This window comes from Nerophis lumbriciformis, linkage group LG07 (assembly GCF_033978685.3).
Source record: "Nerophis lumbriciformis linkage group LG07, RoL_Nlum_v2.1, whole genome shotgun sequence".
Taxonomy (NCBI): Eukaryota; Metazoa; Chordata; class Actinopteri; order Syngnathiformes; family Syngnathidae; genus Nerophis; species Nerophis lumbriciformis.
The window spans coordinates 13984902-14007758 of NC_084554.2; the positions used below are offsets into that span (position 1 = coordinate 13984902).

Here is a 22857-nt window from a genome sequence, read left to right on the forward strand (position 1 = left end):
CTGTCAACCTTTCACAAGACTTCAATTTGTTAATTGAAAGTATAAACAGTATAAACACTTTTTACAGTAAACAAATGGTAAAACAGTACTAAACAATTCGATTAAAAAAAAAATTGATGTCATTATTAACTTTCTGTCCAAGCTTGTATAATCTACTGCCTTGTTCAATTGTAAAAAATATTCTGTGCCTAAAATTCACATTTCTATCACAATTATCATACTGTAAACATGGTAAGCTAACTTCATTAAAATTAATAGTCCTGTCAATAGCATGGAATTACAATTCAAATGTAGTTTTTTTGTAAGCCTTTCAAAAGAATTCAAAATATGAAAAATTAATGAAAATTAATTTAAGCCATCAGACACTTGAAAAGTGGCACATCACATCTCTAATGTAATCATTTTAACTTTTCAACAGAAATAGCACTGCAAAAATATTAAGGACATACTTCTGTATTTTGGTAGTTATGCTGTCAACATTTAACAAGATTTCTTCAACTTGGACTTGAAAGCATAAATAGTAATAACACTTTTAACAGTATAACAGTACTAAACAATTCCAATAGATAACATTGTTGTCATTACCTTTTTGTGGCTAAAATCCGAAAAACGTTGAAAGTTTTCCACTTGTATTGCTAGCAACGGCATTAGACTTGTGTTTTTTTGTCCCAACGTGGTCTTTTACATCGCTAATTCCTCCGTGTCCGATCGAAAAATCTTGTCTGCACAAGGTGCAATTCGCGTAGTTTTCACCCTTTTTGGAACGGATAATTATTCCCGGATAGGCTTTTGAATATTCTTCACGGAATGACTGCAGTTTTCTTTTCGGTTTAAGACTCGTTTGCGATTTTTCTCCGGCTGATTCCATGATCGTTCACTCGTTTGGAAACAATGGCAACAGGTGCCTCATGCTTGGCAGCGGTGCTATAAATAGCCTCGCGCATGGCATTCGGAATGGCTCGATAGGAAGTTACGGGAAGCAGTGTCGATTGTCATTGTTGTTACGCGATTTCGTGAATAAAACTTACATTTTTCTTTTTTTTTTAATTAATGAAAAACCGTATTTTTTATCACTGCAACCGTAACCCGGAATAGGTTGATGAAAACCGTACTAATTACGGGAAAACCGGAGTAGTTGGCAGGTATGATATATATATATATATATATATATATATATGAAATACTTGACTTTCAGTGAATTCTAGCTATATATATATATATATATATATATATATATATATATATATATATATATATATATATATATATATATATATATATATATATATATTATTTTATTATATATATATAAATATATATATATATAAGAGAAATACTTGAATTTCAGTGTTCATTTATTTACACATATACACACACATCACACTCATCTACTCATTGTTGAGTTAAGGGTTGAATTGTCCATCCTTGTTCTATTCTCTGTCACTATTTTTCTAACCATGCTGAACACCCTCTCTGATGATGCATTCTGCTTCGTCTCCTTGTTGTGTGCGCAGCAGTGCACTGCACTCTCTAAAAGCCGTAGATGTTATTGTCACATATGCATGTACAGTAGATGGCAGTATTGTCCTGTTTAAGAGTGTCACAACATTGCTGTTTACGGCAGATGAACTGCTTTACGGTAGACGAAAACGTGACTGCTGTTGTTGTGTGTTGTTATCGCGCTGGGAGGACGTTAATGAAACTGCCTAACAATAAACCCACATAAGAAACCAAGAACTCGCCCTCCATCATTCTACAGTTATAACATGATTGGGCAGGCACGCTGTTTATATTGTGGGAAAGCGGACGTGAAAACATGCTGTCGACACGTCACTCAGGTCCGCCTGAATTTCGGGAGAAAATTTGTCCCGGGAGGTTATCGGGATAGGCGCTGAATTTCGGGAGTCTACAGGAAAATCCGGGAGGGTTGGCAAGTATGCTCATAAGTCAAAAATACTTCTGTTCATAGCATCAGAGGACTAACCTCATTGTGACATTAATCATCTGATATAAGCAAAAGACTGGATTATATCGGCCTGCATTAGAATCTCTTATACTTATGCAAAGCTGGACAGCCAGTACCATCTAAATCAGTGGTTCTAAACCGTGTTGGAGGTACCGAACCCCACCAGTTTCCTATGCACATTCACTGAACCCTTCTTTAGTGAAAAATAAAATGGTTTTTTTTTCAAATTCAAGAAAAAGTTATATGATTTTTTTTACTGGTGCACAAAATGAACCGTGCATGAACATCACCTTGTTCAAAGAACAAAACCAACACAGTGCATGAACAAATTACACACCTTACACACATTACCATGAATTCGTTTAACGTGGACCCCGACTTAAACAAGTTGAAAAACTTATTCGGGTGTTACCATTTAGTAGTCAATTGTACGGAATGTGTACTGTACTGTGTAAACTGTACTGTGTATTCTCTTCCTTTGCAATCTGCTAGTAAAAGTTTCAATCAATCAATCAAAAAACCTGCAAATCAGATGGAGAATTAGAGTTAACATTGTTTGGGGGTATCCATAATACACTGATAGGGAGAAGTTTTTATTTACACGATACGTCGGATGTGTCTTTACCTCCGCCGAACCCCTGAGGCCGACTCACCGAACCCTTAGGGTTCGATCGAACCCAGGTTAAGAACCACTGATCTAAATGTTCTCCAATAAGTACACAAAGTTGGTCTTTTCTTGTATTTTGGCCAAGCCATATACTAACATGAACATGATGGCTATACGCTACTACAAGCTAGCAGCTACACAGCAGCTAAGCACACAAACTCGTCATCTGTAATACGTGTGCCTCATTGAACAAGATTGCAGTCTAAAACGGCACATTTGCAGTATAAAAAGTATCAAATAGTTATGGTTGGAAATGTCCGATAATGGCTTTTTTGCCGATATCCGATATTGTCCAACTCTTAATTACCGATTCCGATATCAACCGATACCGATATATACAGTCGTGGAATTAACACATTATTATGCCTAATTTTGTTGTGATGCCTTGCTGGATGCATTAAACAATGTAACAAGGTTTTCCAAAATAAATCAACTCAAGTTATGGGAAAAAAAATGCCAACATGGCACTGCCATATTTATTATTGAAGTCACAAAGTGCATGATTTTTTTTTAACATGCCTCAAAACAGCAGCTTGGAATTCGGGATATGCTCTCCCTGAGAGAGCATGAGGAGGTTGAGGTGGGCGGTGTTGGGGGAGGGTTGAGGTGGTGGCGGGGTGAGGGGGGGGTATATTGTGGCGGCCCAGAAGAGTTAATGCTGCAAGGAGATTCTGGGTATTTGTTCTGTTGTGTTTATTTCGTGTTACGGTGCAGATGTTCTCCCAAAATGTGTTTGTCATTCTTGTTTGGTGTGGGTTCACAGTGTGGCGCATATTTGTAACAGTGTTAAAGTTGTTTATACGGCCACCCTCAGTGTGACCTCTATGGTCCTATAAGATTTAAGTATTTTTAATAAATAAAAGGCAGGACAAAAATACGAAACTGAGGATGCTGGCAAGCGTGGAGCTAAACAAAAACCAAAATGTCACCAAGGGTGAAAAACGGGGATTCTGGTCGGCAGAATAATATAAAGAGCGAGGAGCAAAAACAGGAGGACGTAAATGTTGCCTATTGCAAACATTGACCCAGCACTTACTGCTGGGTGACAGGAAACTATAAAGGGGAGTGATTAGCCAAAACACCTGGTGGAAACACTAATTGCAAAACTAAGACAGGTGAGGAGAATCAGTGCCCATGGAAACCAACAATAAACAGGGAAAGAGGGTGCACCCAGGAAACAGACTAAAACAGAAACATAGCCAACTTAAATCATGCCATGATCCGGGTAACGGATCATGACAGTGTTTATGTTGTGTTACGGTGCGGATGTTCTCCCGAAATGTGTTTGTCATTCTTGTTTGGTGTGGGTTCACAGTGTGGCGCATATTTGTAACAGTGTTAAAGTTGTTTATACGGCCACCCTCAGTGTGACATGTATAGCTGTTGACCAAGTATGCCTTGCATTCACTTATGTGTGTGTGAAAAGCCGTAGATATTATTGGCGCTCTGTACTTCTCCCTACGTCCGTGTACCGCTCCGTACAGCGGCGTTTTAAAAAGTCAACGACTTTTTACTGTCAACTGAGTTTCGTTTTTTTAATGATTTCTGCTGGTGGTGTGCCTCCGCATTTTTTCAACGCAAAAAATGTGCCTTGGCTCAAAAAAGGTTGAAAAACACAATTTGTAACATTTTTGTAAGCCGAAATTTCTGAATTCGCACATTTCCTAATCAAACACGGGTCAGAAATCCAAGGTGAGGCTGCGGCGGCTCGCTCCTCTTCGCTCAGTACGCAACCACCCTCAGGAGTGCGCAGTCATTCCTAACCTGGGTTAAACGCCGCTCGCCTGTTTGTGTTTGCCAGCATGTTGGCACTATAATGTTTGCAGACACATTTATTACACACCGCGACTTTCCACAGCCCGTGTAATGTCTTCAGTGGAAGTGTGACATCAATATTCCTGCTAATCGGACAATAAAATTCCGGGGAATGTCACACGACAGTCTGACTCACTGTGGCGAGGGATGGGTACCTTTAAACATTTGAACCAATACAATACCAAATCCGGTTACTGTTGGAATCACTAGCAATACTCAACAATACCAATTTTTGGTACTTTTTGTGTGTGTTTATGTGGTAATATATGTTAATTAGTTTAACAATAACATATATATTTTTTATTAATATTTAACAGTGAGCTGAAAATAATAATTGTGGTGTCCAGTTGTTTTATATTGTTTCTTATATGCATCAGTTTGTCCCAGTTGTGTTGCCGTAGTCAGAAAGTAGTCTATAAACATTAGTTTGAATGTGCCAGTCTTGTCTTAAAGTTAAAAGTTAAAGTACCAATGATTGTCACACACACACACTAAGTGTGGCAATATTATTCTCTGCATTTGACCCATCAGCCTTGATCACCCCCTGGGAGGTGAGGGGAGCAGTGAGCAGCAGCAGTGGCCGCGCCCGGGAATCATTTTTGGTGATTTAACCCCCAATTCCAACCCTTGATGCTGAGTGCCAAGCAGGGAGGGAATGGGTCCCATCTTTATAGTCTTTGGTATGACTCGACCTACCGATCTCAGGGCGGACACTCTAACCACTAGGCCACTGAGTAGGTTGTTGAGCCCTACAGCATGTTTAAATAACACCATCATTGCCCCCCTCTCTCTTGTGGAGGAGGGGGGGGGACATACAGGTCCGGTGGCCATGGATGAAGTGCTGGCTGTCCAGAATCGGGACCCGGGGTGGACCGCTCGCCTGTGCATCGGTTGGGAACATCTCTGCGCTGCTGGACCCGTCTCTGCTCGGGATGGTCTCCTGCTGGCCCCACTATGGACTGGACTCTCACGATTATGTTGGATCCACTATGGACTGGACTCTCACAATACTATGTCAGACCCACTGCAAATCATTGTATTCCGTTTATATTTACATCTAACACAATTTCCCAACTCATGTGGAAACAGGGTTTGTATATATATATATATATATATATATATATATATATATATATATATATATATATATATATATATAACTGTATTATATATTTATGGCTGTAATGGATTTATTAACTGACAGGTTAGCCCCCCGGTGTTGCAACACTATTTACTTTAGACACGAGTACGTGATGGTAATCATCAACTCCTTCTATGGCGGCCAAGCACAATCAACAACCTCCAGGGTGCAGGCCGTGGAAGAACCCATTTATCCGGGATACGTTCAGTATATCATCTTGTTTTTTGTTAAGAATCGAAGCTCTTTCATCTTTAGTCTTCAGTTGTCAGCCAACAAGCAATTGATTTTCAAGGCGTATGCAGCGAGTGAGTTGTTGATGAGACGTCCAAATTGGTGTTGATCCAAATTGTAATAGTCTGGCTTGGTGGTGCTCTGCACTCTGTTGAATGCCTTTCAAGAGATTTGTGTTGACTCGACAGTTCATCTCACAAGTCCACAACCTCCTGCCTGGAACACTTTCACTTACGTCTTAAATGACTGGGTGAAGCAATTTCATGAGTAAGCCTTTTAAAAGAAAACTGCACCTCTTTGGGGGAACTCGGCCCATCATTCAAAATTCTTATGTGAGACTTGAACACACGTCTTCTCCTCTTTTGTGCGTTCTAAATAGTGGAAAAATAAGCGATTTACCATCCAGGTAATGAGGATTCACCTATAAAAAAACATCCAAAAACCAGCAACAACACTCCATTTACTGTGTTTTTCGAACCCTGAGGCGCACTGGAATAAGCAGGGGCGTCCAATATAAGGCGCACTGTCGAATTGGTCTATTCGGGTCTGTTATAAAAGGTACCACTGATAGTTACACACACACTAGGTGTGGTGAAATTACCATCTGCATTTGACCCATCCCCTTGTTCCAGCCCCTGGGAGGTGAGGGGAGCAGTGAGCAGCAGCAGTCAGAAATCATTTTGGTGATTTAACCCCCAATTCCAACCCTTGATGCTGAGTGCCAAGCAGGGAGGTAATGGGTCCCATTTTTATAGTCCTTGGTATGACTCGGCCGGGGTTTGAACTCACGACCAACCTATCTCAGGGCGGACACTCTAACCACTAGACCACTGAGCAGGTTTTCATACAAAAAGTGCATTAATAGGTTATATTATGTTTTTTTCTAAATGGAAAACACTTCCTTGTGGTCTACATAAGATGTAGTGGTGGTTCTTTGGTCCAAATGTTGCATAAATAATGTTTTACAGACTATCTTTAGGCTGCTTTCTGATCGTCTCTTTAGGAAGCGCTGTTGTGTGGGCGGGTCTTATTTACGTGGCTCCACTTCGACAGCGTCTTCTCCACGTCATCTTTTGTTGTAGTTTGTAGCGCTTCCAGCGAGTCTACTGCCAGGTATAAGTTGGAGCTGTATGCTACTTTATATTCGAAACAAGAGAAGAGAGAAAAAGAAAGAGCCAAAACCACCAGTAACTGGTGTACTGACCATGGCATTACTGTCCTCGATTGGCCTGCCAACTCCCCTGACCTGAACCCCATAGAGAATTTGTGGGGTATTGTGAAGAAGAAGCTGAAAGACACCAGACCAAATAATGCAAATGAGCTAAAGGCCGCTATTGAAGCATCCTGGGCATCCATAACACCTCAGCAATGCCACAGGCTGATTGCCTCCATGCCACGCCGCATTGATGCAGTAATCCGTGCAAAAGGATTCCCAACCAAGTACTGAGTGCATTAATTGACATTTTCAAATGTTTGATTTTGTTTTGCTCTCATAAATCTTTTTTTTTTTTACTTGGTCTGAGGAAATATTCTAGTTTTTTGAGATACGATTTTTGAGTTTTCTTAAGCTGTAGGGCCATAATCAGCAATATTAAAATAATAAAAGGCTTGCAATATTTCAGTTGATGTGTAATGAATCCAGAATGTATGACATTTTCATGTTTTTAGTTGCATTACAGAAAATAAAGGACTTTATCACAATATTCTAATTTTCTGAGACAGTCCTGTATATCGGTTGATATCGGTATCGGTTGATATCGGTAATTAAAGAGTTGGACAATATCGGAATATCGGATATCGGCAAAAAGCCATTATCGGACATCCCTAAATATTACATGTTATCATGAATGTGCCTGTTACAACAGGTATATAAAAACTTCTTTAGAGGAATTTATCGTTGAAATAGGTGGACTTGCATTGTGCTATCGAGAACGCCCAGAAAAGGTGTGTTTTTGTGTGGATGATGGGCAAAACAAAACAAAAAGTGCAGTTCCCCTTCAGGAATGGGGCACGTTTTGAGGTCAGGTGTCGGGCGGTGTACCTTAGCCTTGTCAAGCTGCGCCTCGGCCTGCCGCTCTGCCTCTCTGCGCACCGCCTCCTTGTCCTCCTCCAGAGACACATCCGAGTCTGACGGACGGCTAGTGTAGGAGTCGGCCGAGCCCTGTGGAGACCGTAGTGTACGTCAGCTTTTCATTCACTCACGAAAAAAAGGTTGATTCTGTTTAAAATTGGTGCAGTAGATAGCAAGTTATGTCGGGCCGCTGAGGGAACTCTTTTGCATTTATTGTGGGAACGTCAGAGGATAAAAGAGTTACAGTTGAAAACAACAAAAGGATTAATCACATTCCTAAATATAAACATCCCAATGACAATGCAAACTTGTATTCTCGGGGATCTGCATCAATTCAGTAACGTGTCATCAAAGAGAAAAAATGCATTTCTTTCAATGTGCATCATAACAAAAATGGTAATTAAAAAAAAAAAAATGGATAGATGTGTCAGAATAATTGTATCTAAGTTATCACAAAACTTTGTGTTTCAATGAGTTCCCGGCGAGCGGACAAAAGCTGTCTTTAATCCTACCAAGCAGAAGGCTTGTAAAACTCCACTGTGTTGGATGGGAAGCAACATGAAGGTGTTCTGTTTCTTTCATGTATTGTAATCAACAGAAAGATATTGTCTTGACCCGAGATCTACAAAGCGAAGAGGAAGCAGGACCAGACTCCCCTCCAGGCACCGTTTCTTTGAACTGTTTTAATCAAAGGCGATGTCTGTTTACGACCCCCGTCCCTTAGAAACAGCTGTTGCCATGTAATCAGCATACTTGCCAACCCTCCCGAATTTTCCGGGAGACTCCCGAATTTCAGTGCCTCTCCCGAAAATCTCCCGGGACAACCATTCTCCCGAATTTATCCGGATTTCCAGCCGGGCTTAAGGCACGCCCCCTCCAGGTCCGTGTGAACCTGAGTGAGGACAGCCTGTCGTCACGTCCGCTTGGCCAACCAAAAAGTAACCACAGAACTCTAGTGTTCTGTGGTTACTTTTTGGTTGGCTAACGGTTTACATTGTATTGCGCACGCTGACGGCAAGTGTGGGAGTCGGTTCTGAAGTATGAAGTAAAGAGACGTAACTTCGTCACCTCGCCTGGTTATTGACTCCAACCCAGAATATTACACTGCCCATACCTATGCTCCTTCAAAGGCTGTGCTACTGGCTGCAAAGCATTGCACTTACAAATACAACAATGAGTAGAGAGGAGTGTTATGTGTGTATATGTGTAAATAAATGAACACTGAAATTCAAGTATTTATATATATATATATATATATATATATATATATATATATATATATATATATATATATATATATATATATATATAATAAAATACGTATATGTATATATATAGCTAGAATTCACTGAAAGTCAAGTATTTATTTATATATATATAAGAAATACTTGAATTTCAGTGAATTCTAGCTATAAATATACTCCTGCCCCCCAATCCTGCCCACCTCAAACCCCCCCCAAATCTCCCCAATTTGGAGGTCTCAAGGTTGGCAAGTATGGTAATCAGGGAAAGTCCAAATAAAAGAGGAGGCGTACAATCTTTCACCAGGGCGTGGTGAGACTGTAGAGTACAGTCCAGACGTCTGTCCTCAATTGAGCCAAATGTATTTCTGTCTCTGTTTAATTCCTTGCTTCTTGTCTTGTTTAATAAATGTCATCAGTGTTTGAACCTGACATGTTGATAGTCCAACTCATACTGACTGGTTATGGAGATGATATCAGTAGAAAAAAACTGCATTTAGTTTAGATAATAATGAGGCATATATTGGATTATGCAATCCATTATTTAAATTTGTTTTAACTATTAAATGAACCTAAAATATGACTTCTTTTATCTTTGTGGAAAATATCGGACACAATGTGTCGTCAAGCTTATGAGATCCGACGCAAATGTACGCCACTGTGACACTATTGTTAATTTTCCATCCATCCATCCATTTTCTACCGCTTATTCCCTTTGGGGTCGCGGGGGGCGCTGGAGCCTATCTCAGCTACAATCGGGCGGTAGGCGGGGTACACCCTGGACAAGTCGCCACCTCATCGTTCATTTTATAAATGTTTTTATTTTATTTTTTATAAATGGCTGTGATAATAATGTAAATGAGGGATTTCTTATCACTGCTATGTTGGAATTCTTATTAATATTGATACTGTTGTTGATATTATTCATTTTTGTTTGACTACTTTTGGATTGTTTTGTGTCATGTTTTTGTTTCTCCTCAATTGCTCTGTTGATTGCTATCCTGAATGTTGCTGGGTTGTATTATTATGGTATTATTGTGTATTATTTTTATGGACTGATTTAAAAAAAAAAAAAAAAAAAAAAAAAAAAAGATTCTTAAAATTGCTGTTATTCCCCAAGCCCTCACGTAAAAACAGTTGAGCGGCGTTCATACTAAAATAGACGTACGTTCGAATCCAGAAAACTACGTAGGCCAGTAAAAATATGGATGTGTTAAAGTGTGCACATGCACAAATCCAAGCATTTTTTTAAAATTTTTTTTACATCACTATCAACTTGAAATTGGTACCAGATGTCGGCTCAGAACAGGCCCAGTTATATTGAAAGTAGCCATGTGCTTGGCACAGTCCGACCAATCACAAGTCAGTAGGAGGAACTTCTTTGCTCCTTGCAGTAAATGGCAGAGCAATCTGACATTGCTGTGTCTTCGAAAACTGATATTAAAAACAAAAAGAAATGGTAGTTTCAGAAAGAAAGTGAAGAAAATAGATGTGCATGGCCAAAACTGACTCAGGGAAGGAAATTAGTGCTTCACTCTGTTTGAAAAGATAGTCGCTACAGAAAGTCTATTCAACTGACGACCCACGGGCCGCCAAAACTTTTTAATTGGCCCGCCGAACAACACCCGAATCGTGATGTCTTTTGTATTCGCGGTCGTGTCACTTGTCTGAGAGTTACTCTGGCGATCAAATAGGTCACCTTAAATTTGACCGCTACACCTTAGATTTAATTGTGATGAGTCACATTCATTGTGTGCAATGTTTGATGTGGGTGTTGTTTAATTTCTACATGCATCAACGTCTGTAGTTTATTGTGTGAATGTATTAACACTAAACCTCTTTTATTTATGTAAAATACACAATGGACATTTATGTAAAATATGCAATGGTCGTTATACTTTTGTAATGTTTATTTTATGTTTATATTTTTACAGACTTAAAGGAATACATGTAAATAAAAAAAAAACTAAGGAAAGAAAATAATTCAAAAGAAGGAACAACCTTCTTCAACTAAATTTCTGGAGCATCTAAGGTAGAAAAATAATTAAAAAGAAGGAACATCAATCCTCAACTAAGTTTCTGGAGATTCTGTTTCTTCATGCTGTTAGCTGTCTGTCTAGCTGCACACGCTAGAATCGAGTAACGAGGGCAGAATAATACACTTATTGACACATTGGCATTTTCTGACAAAACATACACATTTCGATGTCTGGCCCCTTAGCCCTTGGGCTCTTGAAATTGCAGCCCTCTTCAGACGGCTGAGTAGCGCTTATAGGATAGATCTTTATTGTCATTGCACAAGTACAACGAAACCTTGTTTTCGGCACAAACCCGTTCAAGATTAGACAAAGAGTGTACCGGGTTACAGAACAGTAACGCTGATGGGTCGCCACAAGGCGCCCCGTAGCTCCCACTCCCTCTCCTCTGTTGCAAGTTTTGTTGATTCTATGTAACTTGTTTATGTGTGCTATGATTATGAGTTTTTTTTCCATGGCCTCAGTCTGGACCCCCTCCCTGGAGTCCAGCCTTTGCCTGAATATTTTTTTACTCCCAACGTTTACCTGTTTCTCATCTTTTTTTTGTGTAAGGGCCACCAAAAGTTGGCAAACCCGTCAGCGATCCTTTTTCTGTCTCCCTGTAATGTTTGTCTGATCTTGAATGGGATTGTGCTGAAAATTAATAAAGTACTTCTGATTCTGATTCTGATTATTAATAGCTCTGCGCTACAGTGATAGGTAAAACTTTAGAAGAGGTAGGTGACTGATTACCCCCAATATAATTACCATTTGTGTAACTTAGAACAAAATGTGTTTACACAGTAGCCTGCTCACATGAACCAGATTAGAGTTTATGTGAAAATTATGTTACATGGATAGGCTCCAGCCCCCCATCACAACCCAAAGCCCGCGATCCAGAGAGAGACCAGCAGTAGAAAATGGATGGGATTGTTTGAAATCTTTTACATTTAAACATCCCAGCATATCACAAAGGTTACGAAAGACCTTGACTCTTGTTCGATGACTCAATTTATTAATAATACACAGGAGATCTTCCTGCTGTAGCAGCTGTATACGTGACAACCACCTCTGTCTTGGAGGCGCCGGTTTGCAACAATCACCCACTGCTGCTGTCCGCCTTACATGGCCAAGGATCATCACAGTAAAACTTTTTGGCAGCAATAGGTGGCGAAAAAATTGCCTAGATAAACTAATAGACATGCTCACAAATATTAATATGAATATGAGGCATTCAATTCCACATCGACGTCTTGATACATCTCATCTTTTGCCGTGAAAAAGGTCGTACGCCAGGGTTTTTGAGGGCTTTCAGGGCCCTAGAACTTACATTTATATACAGTACGGGCCAAAAGTTTGGACACACCTTCTCCTCATTCAATGTGTTTTCTTTATTTTCATGACTATTTACATTGTAGATCATGGGTGTCAAACTCGGGGGTGTATTTTGTAGCGTCCCGGAAGAGTTAGTGCAAGGGGGTTCTGGGTATTTGTTCTGTTGTGTTTATGTTGTGTTACGGTGCGGATGTTCTCCCGAAATGTGTTTGTCATTCTTGTTTGGTGTGGATTCACAGTGTGGCGTATATTTCTAACAGTGTTTAATTCGGCCACCCTCAGTGTAACCTGTATCGCTTTTGATCAAGTATGTGTTGCATTCACGTGTGTGCGTGCAGAAGCCGCACATATCTTGTGACTGGGCCGGCACGTTGTTAGAATGATTGAAAAGCGGACATGACGACAGCTCGTAGAGGACGTTAAATTAAGGCAGTGCCTTTAAGGCACGCCCCCAAGACTGTGGTCCGGGTGGAATACGAGATATAATGACCGATGAACACCTTCGTTCGATAACGAAGGTTGCCTCAGCTCAAAGCCTGAGCCCCGACATCAATGAACTAGCATCCAAGAAAAGATGGCAGGTATCTGGCTTGGGCACATCAGATTAGATCAGTGTGTTGCAAACTGAGCAGTTTAAAGTCCTGAATGGTTGGTTTATTCATTGTTATTTTATTTTCAAATTTATTAGCCTGTGGAAAAAGTTAATGTTGATATTTACCTCAGAAGGCTGCAAAATAGAAAAGAGGCATTAAAATTTTATTTAAATTGTATTTGATATGCCATTGATATTTTTTAATTATTATTATTATTATTTGAAACTGGATTTTGCATGTCACTATAAAGTTATATAAGCCTTGCTTGTTCAATATTCAATGCAACACTTGTTTGGGTCCCTATTAAAAGGTTAATTTGATCAACCTTGGCCCGCGGCTTTGTTCAGTTTTAAATTTTGGCCCACTCTGTATTTGAGTTTGACACCCCTGTTGTAGATTGCCACTGAAGGCATCAAAACTATGAATGAACACATGTGGAGTTATGTACTTAACAAAAAAAGGCGAAATAACTGAAAACATGTTTTATATTCTAGTTTCTTCAAAATAGCCACCCTTTGCTCTGATTACTGCTTTGCACACTCTTGGCATTCACTCGATGAGTTTCAAGCACACCTGTGAAGTGAAAACCCTTTCAGGTGACTACCTCTTGAAGCTCGTTGTAATTTGATTAGTGTCCCGGATATTAGGAAATGTGTACCGTGAAAAACCGTCCGACCGGAACTTTCTATTAACTAAAGTTCCTTGGGTGAATAATGTAAACTCCCTACACCGGTATGTTTTAGCGCTTTCTTGGCGAGCTTACTGACAGATATAAGTAAGAACTTTACACTACTTTATATTAGAAATGGCAACAGCGGAGGATGAATGTCACATAAAAAGAAGATAGAGAAAAAGAAGAAGCTTATCGACTACGGTGTTTTCATGGACTACAAAGGCGGATGAGCGCACATTTTCAGGACTAATGCAGATCCCAAATACAGATCAGCAGGTACCAGAAGGTAAGAAAAGTTGCTTTTGCATAATACTGCGAAACAAAACGGCAGATAATATGTCTTACATTATACACACACACACCATAATAATACTCGTATGTTGAATCCATCAAGCGGTGCGGCTTCATAGCTTACCAAAGTCGTACTAAAACATTTTGATAGATTCTTGAGTGTTGTGTGTATTGCTCTGTATTTTCAATGGAACATATAAAATGTTGGTGTTGTTTACTTGAGTCATATTGCAGTCCACACGTATCTCTCATGTGTGACTGCCATCTACTGGTCACACTTATCATTTCACCATGTACCAAATAAAAAAAGCTTTGAGGTTGGTAAGCACAACCAAAATGATTCCGTACAACCGGGTTATAAGGCGCACTGTCGAGTTTTGAGAAAATGAAAGGATTTTAAGTGCGCCTTATAGTCTGAAAAATACGGTAAGTTAATTATGAGAGAGTACAATGAGCAAATGGCACCAAATGTAGTCATACCTTAGGTCCCTTTGATTTGAAGAATGTCACCTAATTATAAAAGTGGTAGGGCTGACAGATGCCATACTTGCCAACCCTCCCGGATTTTCCGGGAGACTCCCGAAATTCAGCGCCTCTCCCGAAAACCTCCCGGGACAAATTTTCTCCCGAAAATCTCCCGAAATTCAGGCGGAGCTGGAGGCCACGCCCCCTCCAGCTCCATGCGGACCTGAGTGACGTGTCGACAGCCTGTTTTCACGTCCGCTTTCCCACAATATAAACAGCGTGCATGCCCAATCACGTTATAACTGTAGAATGATCGAGGGCGAGTTCTTGGTTTCTTATGTGGGTTTATTGTTAGGCAGTTTCATTAACGTCCTCCCAGCGCGGCAACAACACACAACAACAGCAGTCACGTTTTCGTCTACCGTAAAGCAGTCCGTCTGCCGTAAACAGCAACGTTGTGACACTCTTAGACAGGGCAATACTGCCATCTACTGTACATGCATATGTGACAATAACATCTAGGGCTTTTAGAGAGTGCAGTGCACAACTGCGCACACAACAAGGAGACGAAGCAGACTGCATCATCAGAGAGGGTGTTCAGCATGGTTAGAAAAATAGTGACAGAGAACAGAACAAGGATGGACAATTCAACCCTTAAAGGGGAACATTATCACCAGACCTATGTAAGCGTCAATATATACCTTGATGTTGCAGAAAAAAGACCATATATTTTTTTAACCGATTTCCGAACTGTAAATTGGTGAATTTTGGCGAATTAAACGCCTTTCTATTATTCGCTCTCGGAGCGATGACGTCATGTTGTGACGTCACATCGGTAAGCAATCCGCCATTTTCTCACTTTCGTCGGTGTGTTGTCGGAGGGTGTAACAACACGAACAGGGACGGATTCAAGTTGCACCAGTGGCCCAAAGATGCGAAAGTGGCAAGAAATTGGACAAAATTTGTTCAAAATACGAGGCTGTGGGGAAAGCCGACGAAATGGTCAGTCGTTTGTTCCGCACGCTTTACCGACAAAAGCTATGCTACGACAGAGATGGCAAGAATGTGTGGATATCCTGCGACACTCAAAGCAGATGCTGACATCAACTCCAAAACTGGACAGATCAGCTTTCAGGAAAAGAGAGCGGATGAGGGTATGTCTACAGAATATATTAATTGATGAAAACTTTATTCATTACTCGCGGTTTTACGTAAATTATTATACATAAACTGTGGTTACCAATAATTTAGCTTAAAAACATTTATTTTTTTCAATCATTCGAGTACATTCGGGTAGTCTTGTGTAATGCAGTATTTTGTGTCTATTTAGGTATGGTTAACCTGAGTGCTGAAATCGTGGAAAAATATATGTTCTTAACGCGCCTGAAATGGGCTGTCTGCACTCTCAAAGTGCATGTTGTTGCCAAATGTATTTCATACGCTGTAAACCTAGTTCATAGTTGTTAGTTTCCTTTAATGCCAAACAAACACATACCAATCGTTGGTTAGAAGGCGATCGCCGAATTCGTCCTGGCTTTCTCCCGTGTCGCTGGCTGTCGTGTCGTTTTCGTCGGTTTCGCTTGCATACGGTTCAAACCGATATGGCTCAATAGCTTCAGTTTCTTCTTCAATTTCGTTTTCGCTACCTGCCTCCACACTACAACCATCCGTTTCAATACATGCGTAATCAGTTGAATCGCTTAAGCCGCTGAAATCCGAGTCTGAATCCGAGCTAATGTTGCTATATCTTGCTGTTCTATCCGCCATGTTTGTTTGTATTGGCATCACTGTGTGACGTCACAGGAAAATGGACGGGTGTATATAACGATGGTTAAAATCAGGCACTTTGAAGCTTTTTTTAGAGATATTGCGTGATGGGTAAAATTTGGAAAAAAACTTCGAAAAATAAAATAAGCCACTGGGAACTGATTTTTAATGGTTTTAACCCTTCTGAAATTGTGATAATGTTCCCCTTTAACTCAACAATGAGTAGATGAGTGTATATGTGTGTGTATATGTGTAAATAAATGAACACTGAAATTCAAGTATTTTTCTTATATATATATATATATATATATATATATATATATATATATATATATATATATATATATATATATATAATAAATATATATATATAGCTAGAATTCACTGAAAGTCAAGTATTTCTTATATATATATATATATATATATATGAAATACTTGACTTGGTGAATTCTAGCTGTAAATATACTCCACCCTTCTTAACCACGCCCCCCCCCCCCCCACCCCACCTCCCAAAATCGGAGGTCTCAAGGTTGGCAAGTATGACAGATGTTTAGAAAAGGGTGTTTCAAGTTTATGTAGCTGAGATTGAAGAAGAATGATTTGCAAAAACGTAGACAGGTGTGTTAACTATTCTTCATAATCCGTGCACCGACACAGGTCTGAGTTAAAAATAGCTGCCTGATTAGAAATACCCAGCCATCACACACACACACACACACACACGAGTATCCTTTCCTGGTCTTCCTGACCAAAAACAAGTCCTCCCAATGAGGCGTGACGTGGTCAGCGGCCGGGCTGGTTCTACATGTTATGTACACACAAACACGTGCGGACCGAGAGCAAGTTTGAAGACGGGTGCTTACGTAGGCATCGGAGCTCTTGACGTGACCTCCCTTGGCTCTTTTCAGCAGGCGGATCCAGGTGGCCTTCATCAGCCACGCTGGTCATTCAGTGTCCTGAGCCACTGCTGCCGCCACAACACTACACCGCCGTGGTCACCACCTGGCTACAGGTACGGCGGGCACTGCTGCCACATGGGGCAGCTCCCGACTTTCACTTCGGGCCTGAAGTAAAATGTGAGCTCCTTAGAATTCCGAGCTCCGCCGCCTCCCGTCCAGCCACAGCCGGCGCTCGTCCCGTCGACACCAAAGATGAGGAATCCACAGGAGCCTCCTGTCCCGCGCATAATCTCAGCAGCGTTCTTGCCGCCTGCTAGCAGGTGCCGAGTCAGGTGGCAGCGATGCGACGCATCTTCCCATCTTCTCCTCCTCCTCCTCTTTGGTGGTGCCGGCGTGTGACCGACCGTCCTACGGCTGATGAAGCGAGTGCCACCTCCCGACACAAGCTCTGGCTTTCTGTGTTTGTGCTGCGCTCGCCTTCTCACAAGCTTCCCTGCGCTATTTCAGTCATCCTGCCTCTCTGTCTCCAGCCACCCCTCCTCCTCCCTCACTCCCCACATTTTTCCCTCAGTGAGCCCCTAACAGTGGATGCATCTGCTTGTACAACTTGCACACTCGTGTGTGTGTGTGTGTGTGGTGCTTGTTCCTGGCAATATCTGCACATACCCGTTACCTGTGCACCTGCATCAGCTGATGGCTTCTACGAGGTCACAAACGGCACCAGAAAAGGTCCAAGGTTTAATCCCAGCGGGCACGAGACACTAAAACAACTTTGAACTTGTTGAATAAGGTCCTCAGAGCAACACAAATACAACGTTGAAACAACATGCTTTTTGACGACGTTTAATCAATGTTGGGTTCTGACGTTGATCTAACCATTCAAATGTGGTCATTTTCCAACCAATATTCTACAACACAAATACAACGTTGAAACAACATGCTTTTTGACAACGTTTATTCAATGTCAGGTTGTGACGTTGATTCGAACATTGAATTTTGGTCATTTCCCAACCAATATTCTACAACACAAATACAACGTTGAAACGTTTATTCATTGTCAGTTTGCGACGTTGACTTGACCATTGAATTTGGTCCTTTTCCAATCAATATTCTACAACACAAATACAAGGTTTATTCAATGTCAGGTTCTGACGTTGATTTGACCATTGAATTTTAGTCATTTCCCAACCAATATTATACAACACAAATACAACGTTGAAACAACATGCTTTTTGACGACGTTTAATCACATTTTGGGTTCTGACAATGATCTAACCATTAAAATTAGGTCATTTTCCAACCAATATTTTACAAAACAAATACAACATTGAAACAACATGCTTTTTGACAACGTTTATTCAATGTCAGGTTGTGACGTTGATTCGAACATTGAATTTTGGTAATTTCCGAACCAATATTCTACAACACAAATACAATGTTGAAACAACGTTTATTCACTGTCAGTTTGCGACATTGACTTGACCATTGAATTTTGGTCATTTTCCAACCAATGTTCTACAACACAAATACAACGTTGAAACAACATGCTTTTTGACGAGGTTTAATCTATGTTGGGTTCTGACGATGATTTAACCATTAAAATTTGGTCATTTTCCAAACAATATTCTACAACACAAATACAATATTGAAACAACAAACTTTTTGACAACGTTTATTCAATGTCAGGTTGTGACGTTGATTTGACCATTGAGTTTTGGCCATTTCCAAACCAATATTCTACAACACAAATACAACGTTGAAACAACGTTTATTCACTGTCAGTTTGCGACGTTTGACTTGACCATTGAATTTTGGTCATTTTCCAATCAATATTTTACAACACGAATACAACATTTATTCAATGTCAGGTTGTGACGTTGAATTTTGGTCATTTTCCAACCAATATTCTACAAAACCAATACAACGTTGAAACAACATGCTTTTTGACAACGTTTATTCAATGTCAGGTTGTGACGTTGATTCGAACATTGAATTTTGGTCATTTTCCAACCAATATTCTACAAAACCAATACAACGTTGAAACAACATGCTTTTTGACAACGTTTATTCAATGTCAGTTTGTGACGTTGATTCGAACATTGAAATTTGGTCATTTCCGAACCAATATTCTACAACACAAATACAATGTTGAAACAACGTTTATTCACTGTCAGTTTGCGACATTGACTTGACCATTGAATTTTGGTCATTTTCCAACCAATGTTCTACAACACAAATACAACGTTGAAACAACATGCTTTTTGACGAGGTTTAATCAATGTTGGGTTCTGACGATGATTTAACCATTAAAATTTGGTCATTTTCCAAACAATATTCTACAACACAAATACAATATTGAAACAACATACTTTTTGACAACGTTTATTCAATGTCAGGTTGTGACGTTGATTTGACCATTGAGTTTTGGCCATTTCCAAACCAATATTCTACAACACAAATACAACGTTGAAACAACGTTTATTCACTGTCAGTTTGCGACGTTTGACTTGACCATTGAATTTTGGTCATTTTCCAATCAATATTTTACAACACGAATACAATATTTATTCAATGTCAGGTTGTGACGTTGAATTTTGGTCATTTTCCAACCAATATTCTACAAAACCAATACAACGTTGAAACAACATGCTTTTTGACAACGTTTATTCAATGTCAGGTTGTGACGTTGATTCGAACATTGAATTTTGGTCATTTCCCAACCAATATTCTACAACACAAATACAACGTTGAAACGTTTATTCATTGTCAGTTTGCGACATTGACTTGACCATTGAATTTTGGTCATTTTCCAATAAATATTTTACAACACAAATACAAGGTTGAAACGTTTATTCATTGTCAGTTTGCGACATTGACTTGATCATTGAATTTGGTACTTTTCCAATCAATATTTTACAACACAAATACAACGTTTATTCAATGTCAGGTTCTGACGTTGATTTGACCATTGAATTTTGGTCATTTCCCAACCAATATTATACAACACAAATACAACGTTGAAACAACATGCTTTTTGTCGTTTAATCAATGTCAGGTTCTGACGTTGATTTGACCATTGAATTTTTGTCATTTCCCAACCAATATTCTACAACAAAAATATAACGTTGAAACAACATACTTTTTGACGTGTATTCAATGTCAGGTTCTGACGTTGATTTGACCATTGAATTTTGGTCATTTTCCCACCAATATTTTAAAACATAAATACAATGTTGGAACAACATGCTTGTTGACAATGTTTATTCAATGTCAAGTTCTGACGTTGATTTGACCATTGAATTTTGATCATTTTCCAACCAATATTCTACAAAACCAATACAACGTTGAAACAACATGCTTTTTGACAACGTTTATTCAATGTCAGGTTGTGACGTTGATTCGACCATTGAATTTTGGTAATTTCCCAACCAATATTCTACAACATAAATGCAACGTTTATTCACTGTCAGTTTGCGACGTTTGACTTGACCATTGAATTTTGGTCATTTTCCAATCAATATTTTACAACACAAATACAACGTTGAAACGTTTATTCGTTGTCAGTTTGCGACATTGACTTGATCATTGAATTTGGTACTTTTCCAATCAATATTTTACAACACAAATACAACGTTTATTCAATGTCAGGTTCTGACGTTGATTTGACCATTGAATTTTGGTCATTTCCCAACCAATATTATACAACACAAATACAACGTTGAAACAACATGCTTTTTGTCGTTTAATCAATGTCAGGTTCTGACGTTGATTTGACCATTGAATTTTTGTCATTTCCCAACCAATATTCTAAAACACAAATACAACGTTGAAACAACATGCTTTTTGACAATACTTCTTCAATGTCAGGTTCTGACGTTGATTTGACCATTGAATTTTGGTCATTTTCCAACCAATATTGTACAACACAAATACAACGTTGAAACAACATGCTTCTTGACAACGTTTATTCAATGTCAAGTTCTGACGTTGATTTGACCATTGAATTTTGGTAATTTCCCAACCAATATTCTACAACAAAAATATAACGTTGAAACAACATACTTTTTGACGTTTATTCAATGTCAGGTTCTGACGTTGATTTGACCATTGAATTTTGGTCATTTTCCCACCAATATTTTAAAACATAAATACAATGTTGGAACAACATGCTTGTTGACAATGTTTATTCAATGTCAAGTTCTGACGTTGATTTGACCATTGAATTTTGATCATTTTCCAACCAATATTCTACAAAACCAATACAACGTTGAAACAACATGCTTTTTGACAACGTTTATTCAATGTCAGGTTGTGACGTTGATTCGACCATTGAATTTTGGTAATTTCCCAACCAATATTCTACAACATAAATGCAACGTTTATTCACTGTCAGTTTGCGACGTTTGACTTGACCATTGAATTTTGGTCATTTTCCAATCAATATTTTACAACACGAATACAGCGTTTATTCAATGTCAGGTTGTGATGTTGATTTGACCATTGAATTTTGGTCATTTTCCAACCAATATTCTACAACACAAATACAACGTTGACACAACATGCTTTTTGACAAGGTTTAATCAATGTTGTGTTCTGACGATGATTTAACCATTAAAATGTTGTCATTTTCCAATCAATATTCTACAAAACCAATACAACGTTGAAACAACATGCTTTTTGACAACGTTTATTCAATGTCAGGTTGTGACGTTGAATTGACCATTGAATTTTGGTAATTTTCCAACCAATATTCTACAACACAAATACAACATTGAAACAACATTTATTCACTGTCAGTTTGCGACATTGACTTGACCATTGAATTTTGGTCATTTTCCAACCAATATTCTACAACACAAATACAACGTTGAAACAACATGCTTTTTGACAACGTTTATTCAATGTCAGGTTGTGACATTGATTTAACCATTAAAATTTGGTCATTTTCCAACCAATATTAGACAAAACAAATACAACGTAGAAACAACATGATTTTTGACAACGTTTATTCAATGTCAGGTTCTGACGTTGATTTGACCATTGAATTTCGGTCATTTTCCCATTAATATTTTAAAACATAAATACATGGTTGGAACAACATGCTATTTGACAATGTTTATTCAATGTCAGGTTCTGACGTTGATTTGACCATTGAATTTTGGTAATTTTCCCATCAATATTTTAAAACACAAATATAACGTTGAAACAACATGCTTTTTGACGTTTATTCAATGTCAGTTTGCGACGTTGACTTGACCATTGAATTTTGGTCATTTTCCAACCAATATTCTACAACACAAATACAACGTTGAAACAACATGCTTTTTGACAACGTTTATTCAATGTCAGGTTGTGACATTGATTTAACCATTAAAATTTGGTCATTTTCCAACCAATATTCGACAAAACAAATACGTTGAAACAATATACTTTTTGACAACGTTTATTCAATGTCAGGTTGTGACGTTGATTTGACCATTGAATTTTGGTCATTTTCCAACCAATATTCTACAACACAAATACAACGTTGAAACAACATGCTTTTTGACGAGGTTTAATTAATGTTGGGTTCTGACGTTGATTTAACCATTCAAATTTGGTCATTTTCCAACCAATATTTTACAAAACCAATACAACGTTGAAACATCATGATTTTTGACAACGTTTATTCAATGTCAGGTTGTGAC

At 39.0% G+C, this 22857-nt stretch overlaps 1 protein-coding gene across 2 annotated transcripts in view; it reads right to left on the reverse strand.

Annotated features, from left to right (window-relative positions):
* The window catches only part of cacnb2a (calcium channel, voltage-dependent, beta 2a), a 196845-nt gene that overhangs the window by 56139 nt on the left and 117849 nt on the right, over window positions 1-22857 (reverse strand). The window contains exons 1-2 of one of the 2 annotated variants that reach the window (XM_061965777.1): window positions 17135-17643; window positions 7862-7981 (exon numbers count right to left, since the gene is read on the reverse strand). In XM_061965777.1, the coding sequence (XP_061821761.1) occupies window positions 7862-7981; window positions 17135-17203 (189 nt within the window). In that variant the 5' untranslated portion in view covers window positions 17204-17643. Of the gene's footprint in view, window positions 1-7861; window positions 7982-17134; window positions 17644-22857 lie in introns of those variants that run through there. The other variant, XM_061965775.1, reaches the window with a different exon arrangement.